This window comes from Trematomus bernacchii, unplaced genomic scaffold (genome assembly GCF_902827165.1).
Source record: "Trematomus bernacchii unplaced genomic scaffold, fTreBer1.1, whole genome shotgun sequence".
NCBI classification, from domain to species: Eukaryota; Metazoa; Chordata; class Actinopteri; order Perciformes; family Nototheniidae; genus Trematomus; species Trematomus bernacchii.
In genome coordinates, this window is record NW_022987565.1 from 854743 (window position 1) to 867871 (window position 13129).

Here is a 13129-nt window from a genome sequence, read left to right on the forward strand (position 1 = left end):
TAAAATCCCTGTGTTCCCTCCATAGAGAGTTTCTCTCACACACACTCCCCCCTGCCTGAAACGCCTCCATTAGACTCCTTTGTTTAACTTCCTGAACACAGTGACATCACTATATAACACTCACAGTGCTATTGGCTAGCGCTCCAACACATTGTGCGTGATAGGCTAAGGAGCGGGACATCTCTAAGCGGTTGGCCAATCACAACAGAGCCGGCCAGCTAACCAATCAGAGCAGACTTGGCTCTGGTTTCAGACAGAGGGTGAAAAGAGGTGCTGCAGCACAGGCAGTATGAGAAAAATAAAGAGCTTTTTGAACATTAAAGAATGGAGACATGTCCCAGGAGAGACACTACATACTGATATACACCTGAACATCAGCAGGAGAGGACTCTTTAAAGTAGAGACACTACATACTGATATACACCTGAACATCAGCAGGAGAGGACTCTTTAAAGTAGAGACACTACATACTGATATACACCTGAACATCAGCAGGACAGGACTCTTTAAAGTAGAGACACTACATACTGATATACACCTGAACATCAGCAGGAGAGGACTCTTTAAAGTAGAGACACTACATACTGATATACACCTGAACATCAGCAGGAGAGGACTCTTTAAAGTAGAGACACTACATACTGATATACACCTGAACATCAGCAGGAGAGGACTCTTTAAAGTAGAGACACTACATACTGATATACACCTGAACATCAGCAGGAGAGGACTCTTTAAAGTAGAGACACTACATACTGATATACACCTGAACATCAGCAGGAGAGGACTCTTTAAAGTAGAGACACTACATACTGATATACACCTGAACATCAGCAGGAGAGGACTCTTTAAAGTAGAGACACTACATACTGATATGATCCTGAAAATGAGCAGAATAGAGCCCCTTTATAGTTTTGAGACCCCTATCGGTATCTCTCTTTTTTTGTCAAAACAACTGAATCTCTAGTATGTAATGAAATTGTGACTGCAAAAGGGAATAACGTTTTATAGATGGCAAACAGTCATCACCCAGAAACCCATTATCATTTACAAATCAGCCACACGCACGCAAGCACGCACACACACATACACACACATACACACACACACACACACACAGACACTCACTCGTCTGCAAGTGAAATTAAGAAGCAATAATAGAGGAGAAAGACAGGGAAAGACAATAGAGAGTCACCAGAGAGGAATTCAATCAGACAAAAGCTTTTTAATAGAAGAACAGAGAAGTAGCTGCAGGGAAGAGCTGCATAAAACACAACACACACACACACACACACACACACACACACACACACACACACACACACACACACACACACACACACACACACACACACACACACACACAGTTGTATGCCGTTTTGCTGTAACGTAGCACCAGAAATAGCCTGAGAGCAGTTAGCAATGAATATTTCAACTCTTCTTTCTCCTTCGCTCCCAGTCTCTCTCTCCTCTGACCTCTCGTATCGTTCCTTCTTCCACCTTTTGGGTTCTCTCCTTTTTCTGTTTCCTCCTCTAAACTGTCCTTTTCTTCTCTTTCAAAACTGTGCGTCTCAAACCCTCTTCACGTATCTGCTCTGTATTTCCACGGCTCAGAAAACATAAATTACGATGCCAATTATTTTCTAAGATTAATCTGTTAGTCGTTTGTTCTATAAAATCTCAAAAAGAAACTGGACAATTTCAAACCCAGTTTTTCAAAGTTTAATGTTAAGTCTTTAAATGTCTTATTTTGTCAGCCCGACACATAAGATATTCAGTTTAACTTGATATAAAACAGAGAAATGAAGGAAATCTTCATTAAAGAGACGCTGAAATTGCCATTTTTGCATTAAAAGTAATTACATTTTGAGTAATTCCATGTTATGCTTCTTTAAAAATATAATTCATTATATTTAATAGAAAGCTTATACTATGTTGATTTGAATCAGATTTTTACTTTACATGTTACGTTATTTTTACACTGTAGTATTTGCACTTTTACTTCAGTCAAATATCTATAAATATTGCAACATTGATTTGAATACAAAACAATATTCAAAGATGTATTTATTAGAAAAAATGGTCTCATTATTTGTATTTTCTGATGTATTTTCTGATGTATTGTCTGTATTTTCTGATGTATTTTCTGTATTTTCTGATGTATTTTCTGATGTATTTTCTGATGTATTGTCTGATGTATTGTCTGTATTTTCTGATGTATTTTCTGATGTATTTTCTGTATTTTCTGATGTATTTTCTGATGTATTTTCTGATGTATTGTCTGTATTTTCTGATGTATTTTCTAATGTATTTTCTGATGTATTGTCTGTATTTTCTGATGTATTTTCTGATGTATTTTCTGATGTATTGTCTGATGTATTGTCTGTATTTTCTGATGTATTTTCTGATGTATTTTCTGATTTCAATTATCTTAAGAAATCCTGAATAATATATATATATATTTGTGTAAAAAGGGCTGTACAGATGTATAAACGTGTGAGCAAAGGTGTTCATAATAATTGTACATAAACTGTAAAAACATAACCATAAAATGTCAAAAAGAAGAACAAATGTTTAATTCTTTATTAATCCTATATACAGACATTTACAGCAATTTTTACTAAAATGATTAAAGATAGTTATGGTAACTTCCTGTTTTAAAGACAGTGTAACAGAGATGATGTCAAGTATTAGATGACTCTGTCCAGTTGTAGTTTCCAGTAAATGATACACAGAAGATACATGTACTGTGAAGAAGCAGAAGAAGAAGCAGGGTCGTCAAAGTGAAACACAACAGTCATTTCTCCTGCATTTACTAAACACTAAACATTTTAACAAAATAACAAATATTGCTTTAACTTTATTTTTACCGTGTTTTTTCCACGTGAGATGATGCTGTATATTGTTCACCCTGCAGATTAACACGAGGAGGAGATCTGAGGGTCGGCTTTTATTCATTGAGTGAGTAACCTCTCTTAAGAGCACTTATACCCTTTTTTGTTTTTTTATACACAAACTCTACAGCTCTGTATCAACAAATCAGAAAATGCTGATGCCCGGGAAAAACAATAATTGTATTTATCGTCTAATTAAACACATTTGTGGTTGAAAAGCTTTTGTGCATTCATCAGACCATCTGAGTGTTTTACTTTGCAACAAAACACTTCATTCTTAAGAACTTAATTTGTTTCAGACCGTCAATTGAGGTCAAGTAAATGAGAAAATCTATTTGTGGTCACTGACCAAAGTAAATTGAGGGATATGATTAGCCTAGCTTAGCATAAACACTGGAAACGAAGGGAAACAGCTAGCCTGGTTTCAGGACTCTGCATCAAGTCTAGTGTAGCTCCTGATGTAGGATTATGGCCTCATGTGAATCTTCTTGAGATCTGACCAAAAGGGAATTCTGTCTTTAATCTCAGAATTCTGACCAAATTTTGAATCTTCTTCCTCAAAAATCTGACTTTTTTTCAATGTAATAATTTATTTCTAAAATATCTGACTTTGTTTTCCAAATTCTGACTTTTTTTTTCAAATTCTGACTTTTTTTTTTAGAATACGGACCAACTGAATTCTGGCTTAAATCTCAGAACAATTTTTTATTTGGTCAGAAAAACGTTGATTTCGATTTTTTTTTCTGACTTCTGAGTTTTCTATTTGTATTCTTGACTTTTTTGTTCAAAATTCTGACTTTTTTCAGGAAATTCTGACTATTTTTTCAAAATTCTGACTTTTTCTTTTCTGATTTCGGACCAACATTTTTGAATCACAGAATGCTGGCTTAAATCTCAGAACAAAAAAAAATTCTATTTGGTCAGTACTTTATTTTGTATTTTCAGGAAAAATATGATTTTCTGACTTTGGAGTTTTCTCTTTGTATTCTTGAATCTTAGAATTCTGACCTAAATCTCAGAAGGTTTTTAACCTTAAATGTAGTACTGTAGTGTATATAATCCTAAAAATGAATTAAAATGTTGTCTGACGTTTATTTTGAAAAATCACTATGCCTAAAATGAGTCTATACTGACACAATGTCCAAACTGACACTAGAGGGCCTCATACTGTGAAGAATAGACCCAAAACAAGTATTTCATGAGATGGGAGTGAGAATAAATTGTCATAAACATTCATCACAAACATCATAAACCCCCATTTGTCTAAAAAACCTCCAAACGAATGATATAAATCTGTTTCCTCTTAATGATCACACCATATTTAGTTATTTTCACTGACTTGTATTTACTTGCAGTAATATTTTCTGAGCAGGTTGAAGCAGTTTATGCTCTCATTATTTGACCCAGATCTCAGGCCTGTTTTGGCAGCTGTTTCATGAGAGTTATTTATTAATTAACTCATATTACTCTGCAGGAGGGAGGGGTGTGAAAGTGTTTGTTACCACAGGGTGGGTTAACAAGGTAATGTGCAGTCAGTCAACACAGGCATGGTGAGGTGATGTCTCCTCTTCCTCCTCCTCTTCCTCCTCTTCCTCATCCTCATCCTCCTCCTCCTCACAGCCTCAGAGTCAGGATCCCAATCAGAAATGCTAACAGGAGTGAAGGTGAGGACACTGAATCAGAACCGGAAGTCATATCTCCCCTGTGTTTGTAATTATCTTGCGCTACGTCCCTCTCCGCCTTTTCCTCCCTTTGCTCCACCTCCTCTTTCTCCTCCACCTCCTCTTTCTCCACCTTTTCTTCAATCTCCTCTTCTTCTGGTGTTGTTGAGGGGGTTTCTGGAGGAGGGGTAGTGCCCGGGGCGGGTGTTGGTTGGGCTTCCTCAGAGTCCCAATCAGAGGTAGTGGTAATACTGGGTGTACTGGTGGTGTCAGGCTGCTCATCGGGGGCAGATGTCACCGGAGAAGCAGCAGCCTCCTGCTCTTCCTCCTCCTCCTCTTCCTCCTCCTGCTCCTCCTCTTCCTCTTCTTCGTCGTCAGGTTGGTCGTAGGGGGCAGTTGTTGCTAAGGAAGCAGCAGCAACGTCCACCTCGTCTTCAGGCAGGAGGAAGGGTTCAGATGTAACTTGGGGAGGAACAACTGTCCCACCTTCATCATCATCATCAACCCCATCCTCCTCCTCCTCCTCCTCCTCCTCCTCCTCCTCCTCCTCCTCCATCTCCTCCTCCTCCACCTCCTCCTCCTCCTCCAACTCCTCGTCTTCCTCTCTGTCAGCAACTATAAAACAAACAACAGAAGAACATAATGTTTAATTCTCAAATCTTCTCCAAAGACTACACTTTTTTCAGTTACTCAAATAAAAATATTATTATTGTATAGTGAATATAAAAAGAGATAATGATAAATGGCTGTTATTTCTTATAGCACTACTTTGCATCTTATTTTTCTGCAAAGATATTCAGTTTACAAGAAAATAAATCTCTTATTTGACTTGAGTAAATGTTCTTTATTTTGTATTATTGATGTTTTAATTATTATTATTATTATTATTAATGCTGTCCACCATGGTACACGTGCATTTAAATCTAGTTTATTTTTGTAGTAATATAAATAAATGTCCTTTCGTAGCTCGAATGTGCAACAAAAAACCTTGACATTTTCTTTTCTTATAAAAAGGAAATCAGACATTGAATTCTGAACGCTGGAGGCCGAGAAGCATGTGATGAAGGACCCACTACAGAGTTAAACTCATCTAATAAAGGACTAATATATGCCTAATAATTGACTGAGTTGAAACTCAATCCTGCTGCACTCATTAGGACAGAACTGAACCTAAATTAGACTTTAATAATTGGATTTTTGCACTACATTATTGTGTGTGTTCCTGAAGCAGCAGCAGTTCCTATCTCTTACCACAGAGGTTGTTTTCGCATTTCTGGAGGTTTTCAGGACATCTGGAGCACCATTCACCCTCAACATACGGCCTTTCTTCCTCATAGTTCCCTCTGAGGACACATTTAAATCACAATATTCACACACAGACATAATGACTTTAAATACCTAATAAGATAATTATGACACCCAGGTGTAAATAGCATCATTAGCTATGGACACCCGGGTGTAAATAGCATCGTTAGCTACGGACACTCGGGTGTAAATAGCATCGTTAGCTACAGACACCCGGGTGTAAATAGCATCGTTAGCTACAGACACCCGGTGTAAATAGCATCGTTAGCTACAGACACCCGGGTGTAAATAGCATCGTTAGCACAGACACCCGGGTGTAAATAGCATTGTTAGCTACGGACACCCGGGTGTAAATAGCATCGTTAGCTACGGACACCCGGGTGTAAATAGTATTGTTAGCTACGGACACCCGGGTGTAAATAGCATTGTCACCTATAGACACCCGGGTGTAAATAGCATTGTTAGCTACAGGCACCTGGTGTAAATGGCATCGTTAGCTACGGACACCCGGGTGTAAATAGCATTGTTAGCTACGGACACCCGGGTGTAAATAGCATTGTTAGCTACGGACACCCGGGTGTAAATAGCATTGTTAGCTACGGACACCCGGGTGTAAATAGCATTGTTAGCTACAGACACCCGGGTGTAAATAGCATTGTGTACGGACACCCGGGTGTAAATATTGTTAGCTATGGACACCCGGGTGTAAATAGCATTGTTAGCTACGGGCACCCGGGTGCAAATAGCATCTTCCTAAAATTATACTATACCTATATAAAGTTTAACATAACAATACAATTAAATTATTATTATGATATAATGTATTCATATATTAATATAATATCAAGATAATAATGTAAAGTGTATTATATAATTACAACAAATAGCCTATATAGTATCTTACCTTTAACATAATTATACATTTCTATATTTGTTTTACTTTTCATGATGTTGACATTGACCTAGGGTTTTCAAATTAGTGATTTTTAAACTAAAATTTAAAAATAAATATTGATATTAAATAACTGTCCACAAGGGGGAGCTCTTGTTCCAACAAAACTAAGACTAACACTGTTAGATCATGGTGCAGCAGTGAAGTATCAGGGACATACTGTATACTATAGTGGTAGTAGTAGAAGTAGTAGTAGTTGTTGTAGTCGTAGTAGTAATAATAGTAGTAATAGAAGTAGTAGTAGTTGTTGTAGTCGTAGTAGTAATAATAGTAGTAATAGAAGTAATGGTAGTAGTTGTGGGGTGGGTAGTAGCAGTAGAAGATTTAGTAGTTGTAGTAGTAGTAGTAGTACTGACGGGTAGTAGTTGTTTTAGTAGTAGTAGTAGTAGTAGTAGTAGTAGGTAGTTGTAGTAGTAGTAGTAGTAGTAGTAGTAGGTAGTTATAGAATGAGTAGTATTAGTAGTATTAGTACTGACGGTGGGTGGTAGTTGTTGTTGCAGTATTATAAGTAGAAGTAGTAGTAGTAGTAGTAGGAGTAGTAGTAGTAGTAGTAGGAGGAGGTAGTTGTTGTAGTAGTAGTAGGTAGTTGTAGAATCAGTAGTAGTAGTAGTAGTAGTACTGACGGTGGGTAGTAGTTGTTGTTGCAGTATTATAAGTAGTAGTAGTTGTAGTAGTAGTAGGTCGTTGTAGAATGAGTAGTAGTTGTAGTACTAGTAGTAGTAGGTAGTTGTAGATAGAATGAGTAGTAGTGGTAGTAGTAGTACTGACGGTGGGTAGTAGTTGTTGTTGCAGTATTATAAGTAATAGTAGTAGTAGTAGTTGTAGTAGTAGAATGAGTAGTAGTAGTTGTTGTAGTCGTAGTAGTAATAATAGTAGTAATAGAAGTAGTAGTAGTTGTTGTAGTCGTAGTAGTAATAATAGTAGTAATAGAAGTAATGGTAGTAGTTGTGGGGTGGGTAGTAGCAGTAGAAGATTTAGTTGTTGTAGTAGTAGTAGTAGTACTGACGGGTAGTAGTTGTTTTAGTAGTAGTAGTAGTAGTAGCAGTAGGTAGTTGTAGTATGAGTTGTAGTAGTAGTAGTTGTTGTAGGTAAAAGTAGTAGTAATAGTAGTAGTAGTAGGTAGTTATAGAATGAGTAGTATTAGTAGTATTAGTACTGACAGTGGGTGGTAGTTGTTGTTGCAGTATTATAAGTAGAAGTAGTAGTAGTAGTAGTAGTAGTAGTAGGAGGAGGTAGTTGTTGTAGTAGTAGTAGGTAGTTGTAGAATCAGTAGTATTATTAGTAGTAGTACTGACGGTGGGTAGTAGTTGTTGTTGCAGTATTATAAGTAGTAGTAGTATTAGTAGTAGTAGTTGTAGTAGTAGTAGGTCGTTGTAGAATGAGTAGTAGTTGTAGTACTAGTAGTAGTAGGTAGTTGTAGATAGAATGAGTAGTAGTGGTAGTAGTAGTACTGACGGTGGGTAGTAGTTGTTGTTGCAGTATTATAAGTAATAGTAGTAGTAGTAGTTGTAGTAGTAGAATGAGTAGTAGTAGTAGTTGTAGTACTAGTAGTAGTAGGTAGTTGTAGATGGTAGTAGTAGTACTGACGGTGGGTAGTAGTTGTTGTTGCAGTATTATAAGTAGTAGTAGTAGTTGTTTTAATATGAGTAGTAGTAGTAGTAGTAGTAGTAGTAGGTAGTTGTAGTATGATTAGTAGTAGTAGTAGTAGTAGTAGTAGTAGTAGTAGTAGTTGTTGTAGTAGTTGTTGTAGTAGTAGTAGTAGTAGTAGTAGGTAGTTGTAGTATGGGTAGAAGTAGTAGTAGTACTGACGATGGGTAGTAGTTGCAGACGAGGTATGAGACTCTCTCCCAGTCCAGACCCTCCATGTTGTTACAGAAATGGAAAGCACAGCCGACCCTGTGTGTGTCTGCCCACACCATCTGTAACACACACACACACACACACACACACACACACACACACACACCACACACACACACACACACACACACACACACACACACACACACACACACACACCAACACACACAGTTCAGGCCAAGTGTAGAGATACAAGCGAGTGTATAAATGTGTGTATTTATATATGACCTGTGTATAGTGTCCACACAGCTTGTCTTCAATACAGCTGTTGTTTTGGAAGTCATGGTCCAGATGTTCTACGGGAATCAATTACATTTCAATACATTATAAATAATAAATATGAATAAAACATGTATTTAAGTACGGTACAAATCCCCTCTGCATTCATAACTGAAGTAACCTTAAGTAATTAAAGTATTTAAATTAGAAGTACTTCTGATGCAAAAAGGTCCCATAACAGAATAGTTATTATAAAATATGCACATATATACTGTATATATATAATATTATTTAATCATTTTTACTGATGCATCAACTCCTAACAACCTATACTTTAAGCAGTATTTAACAAAGGCTCTGTTTGAAGTGCAATATCAGCTGAATTAACTTTATCCATCATGAAATTCAGTGTTTTGTTCCTGTTGTTTTGTTTGAGTCCGCCTGTAAGTCCAAAATTCACTCTTCTTTTTGCTCTGATTTTGGTCTCCACCGACTCCTCAGACGAAATATCTGTATCTCTTCAGCCACTAAATGTTCCTCTCTCTTTATCATTAATAGCCGACTGTGTCTCTCTGTTTTTTGTTGATGGAGAAGTTTGGATACTGAAGGAAATTATTCAAAATGTGGCCTTTCCAAGATGGAGTTTGGTCGACTGCACTTACCCAGAAACCATTTCTCCAGAGCCTCTCGGATGTCCAGCGGTCCGCTGCCGGCGAACAGATTTTCTCCGGTTTCCTCCAGCTCTGGGTTGTGGTTCCAGATGCATTTAGCAGCGTAACCCTCCGCGATCACCTTCAGGTTCGCGTCCCATTTCTGCACATAACCAAAGGAAGTTAAAGGTCACCTATTATACTGTTTTTCATCAATATATTATAGGTCTCAGATATATACAAAACATGTCTCTGAAGTGTTTGGCTCCAAATACGAAACAGATCATTGTAGCATCCCATAATCCCCTCTGTTTCAGCCCTGTTTCAAAAGAGCTGATTCTCTGTCTGTTACTTTAGATGAAAATAAGGAGCCCCTCCTCACGCCCCTCTGAGAGATATTTGGTTAAAAAGAACACAATGGTGCTCTATGAGGAGATTCAGGTGATAAGGTGTGGGGGGGGGGTTACCTTGGTTGGTGATTGGCTAATGGTTACACAAGCCAAAAAAAAATCGTTATGACATCATAAAGTGGCCACAATCTGATCAGCTCATTTTCAGACAGGTTTTTATATAAATGGATCAGGACAAAAAGAGAGAGAATCTTTTTTCCTGATCTTTCAGAATCTCTTTACACAGAGGGGGCACATGTTGATGTATAAAAGACAAACATTGGATTTTGCATAATAGGTGTACTTTAAGGAGAACAACATTTGCTACAAAAATCTGGAAATGTGTCTCTAAAAATGTCGATTGTATTGCAGACCTCTCTGACGCAGCTCATTTGTGGTGTGAATGAAGAGCAGAAATGTAAAATGTGCATCACCATCTGACAGAAAATTCCTCTCAAATTGTTCCCCCCCCCAATTTGGGAGTATAAAATCCCACGGTCCAACTTATAAATGAATGCAGCATTACCAGACGACGTGAAGAACCCTGTGGATCCTAAAGATCGTAAATCTTGAACAGCCTCAAAGAAAGTTTTTTCACAAAGTTTACTGAATCATTTTATGAAAACAAGACACACAAAGATGCTGAGAGAGCAGATGCTTTCATGTACAAATATGTTGTTAAAGATGTTCCAGCACTCTTTACATGAAATCTAATAAAGCTTCAGGTATGTTCATGTTAACAGGGAGTTACATAACCCAATTAAACTGAATTATTTTTCATGATATTTTATAGATTTTTCTTGTAGTTTATATCCCAGCTGTATTTTCGTCTAAATCATGATTCTGATTAGTGTGAAGATTTTATTGTAAAGCTGTTTTTTATTCATCATGTTTCAGGCATCTCGGGGAACACGCTACACACAAAGTTAAAAGTGGGGTAGGTAATTCACTTCAGAAACACTTTTTGTTATATTCCATGGAAAGCTCTTAACGTCCCGATAGCAATGAATATATTAAATGCTTTGACAATAAATACATAAAAAAATGTCATCTGTGGAAGCCGTGGCGCTGTAAAAAGCGCGACCAATCATCTGAGCCGGCCCGGCTAAAATAACTGGATGGCCTACCTGCCTGTCAGCCTTCCATCTGTGCACAAACTTATCTCGTGCCCTCATTGTTCGTGTGCACGTTCGTGTGTGTTGGAGGAGGGGCTCTGTAAGGAAGTCTGAAGGAAGGGGCAGATTTTTTTCCGGTTGTGTATTTTCAAATTCTAGCGCACTCGAGCTGGTTTCTCCATTCTTACCTACCCTACCTTTAAGCTTTATTATTATATTGTAGGTTTTATGTCTCTATATTATAAAAGTCAACCAGAGATCTTCAGAGCTGACTTCAGACGATTTAGTAAACACATTATTTATGGATGTTTTAAGAGACATTTGAGAGACCCTATTATGCTTTTTGGGTTTTCCTTTTCCTGTAGTGTCTTATGTAGGTTTTTGCCGTTGACCAATCACAAAAGAGCCGGTCAGCTAACCAATCAGAGCAGACTGGGCATGGAGACATGGCCAGCATGGAGACATGTCACAGTAGAGACACTAAATACTGATATGAACCTGAATATGAGCAGAATATATCCTCTTTTAGATGGATGTTTGGCTTAAGAGGCATTCATTTAACAGAGTCTAGTTAGAAAAACATTGTTGAAAATGATGGGACATGTAATATCATATCAAGGAAATGTGCAGGAGAGATGCAGGAAGAAGGAAAGTGAAGAAACATTTAGATTCATCAACAACACATGACCCTGACTCGAGTATCACACAGGAAATCTTCACTGTCATAGTTTCATTTAACAAAACACGCTTCATGAAAAAACGTTATTCTTCAGTCTGTTTCCTTCACAGATAAAACCAGGAGGTGATACTATGACAAAGCATGCTCCATGATTTCACCTCTGACCCTGACTCGTCTCCATCCTGACGTATTTACTTCCCGTCTTGCAGGATGGTGTAATTTCCATGGTGAAAGATACCTAACCAAACAAAGTGTTGTGTTTCAGCTCCGTAGAAACACTGGCACAATAAACCCTGTTTGGCACGTACAGTATTTACAGAATCAAGTAAATAACTTAAAGACTTTACGAAATGAAGGCAGACACATGAAGTTGACGACACGATGAACGATTGTTACTAACAGACAACTTTTGTATGCTGTTATAATCAGGATTTATTCAAAATACATCAATAATAAAAAATATATATGGCACATTTCACAATAGAAATGCAGCCTCTATCACATACCAAGCCCACTATCACGTACGGATAGCATTTCGTAAGCTCTTTAAACGAATGACTGTGAGAAAAGGGAGTTTAGTGCATTATATTAGACTTGGCTATAATGTCAAAATAGGACAAATTAGACCCTCTTCACAGGGTCTTTCTGACATTTCCCCACCTGAGAGGCACAGGTGTAACTGATAACTTTTAATGATCTGTTTGTTAACAAGCTTTCGTTTACAAAATTGGTTTCAGCTGTGATTTTGCTGCCATTTCAAGTCCAAACTATTATTTTCAAAGGTTTCAAACAGAGCGGATTTAATTGGAGTTAAACTTGGCAGGATCGACTTCCCAGAGAAAAGCAACAACTACAAACAAAGTGAGAAATAGCACACTGTAGTGTTTCTACATTCAGCTCCTCCAGGCTGTATAGAGAGAGTCTGGTTAAACGTGAGTGTTGTGCTGTGGATTATAATGTTGTTTTAAAATGTTTTTCTTGGACTGATCCTGTTTACTGATGTTTATTTCTGTCTGACAGGCTGCAAACAAACTGCTCAAACACAGACTTAATGCCTGCTGCAGAAAATATCCACGCATCAATATTGCAAGAAGAAGTGAGTCAAATCGTTTAATAATGCATCACCAGGGTTTTATGTTTTTTGCACATTTAGGAAAAACTCTGCTAGAGAAATAAATAGAATAAGCAGAAGATAACATACATGTGCAGAGGCCAGAGGCCTGTACTACGAAGCTGGATTTTCGCTTAGCCGGCTAACTTCAGGGAAATCTCGGGCTTTCCGGTCCTACGACGCTGGTTCTCTTTTTAGCAGGCTAGATTTCCATGGTAACTTATGCTGAGCGGCAAATCTGCTCCGGAGCAGGTTAGGTGACAGGCTAAGAGATCAACTCAGTGAAAGCACCGC

The 13129-nt window shown here is 37.7% G+C and overlaps 1 protein-coding gene across 1 annotated transcript in view; it reads right to left on the reverse strand.

The window, feature by feature from the left end:
• Nucleotides 1-2561: 2561 nt before the first annotated feature.
• Nucleotides 2562-13129, reverse strand: part of LOC117478539 (peptidase inhibitor 16-like) — a 25553-nt gene continuing 14985 nt past the window's right edge. The window contains exons 2-6 of the mRNA XM_034125528.1: nt 9554-9704; nt 8901-8968; nt 8622-8731; nt 5807-5898; nt 2562-5170 (exon numbers count right to left, since the gene is read on the reverse strand). Coding sequence (XP_033981419.1) covers nt 4509-5170; nt 5807-5898; nt 8622-8731; nt 8901-8968; nt 9554-9704 — 1083 coding nt within the window. The 3' untranslated portion in view covers nt 2562-4508. The remainder of the gene's footprint in view (nt 5171-5806; nt 5899-8621; nt 8732-8900; nt 8969-9553; nt 9705-13129) is intronic.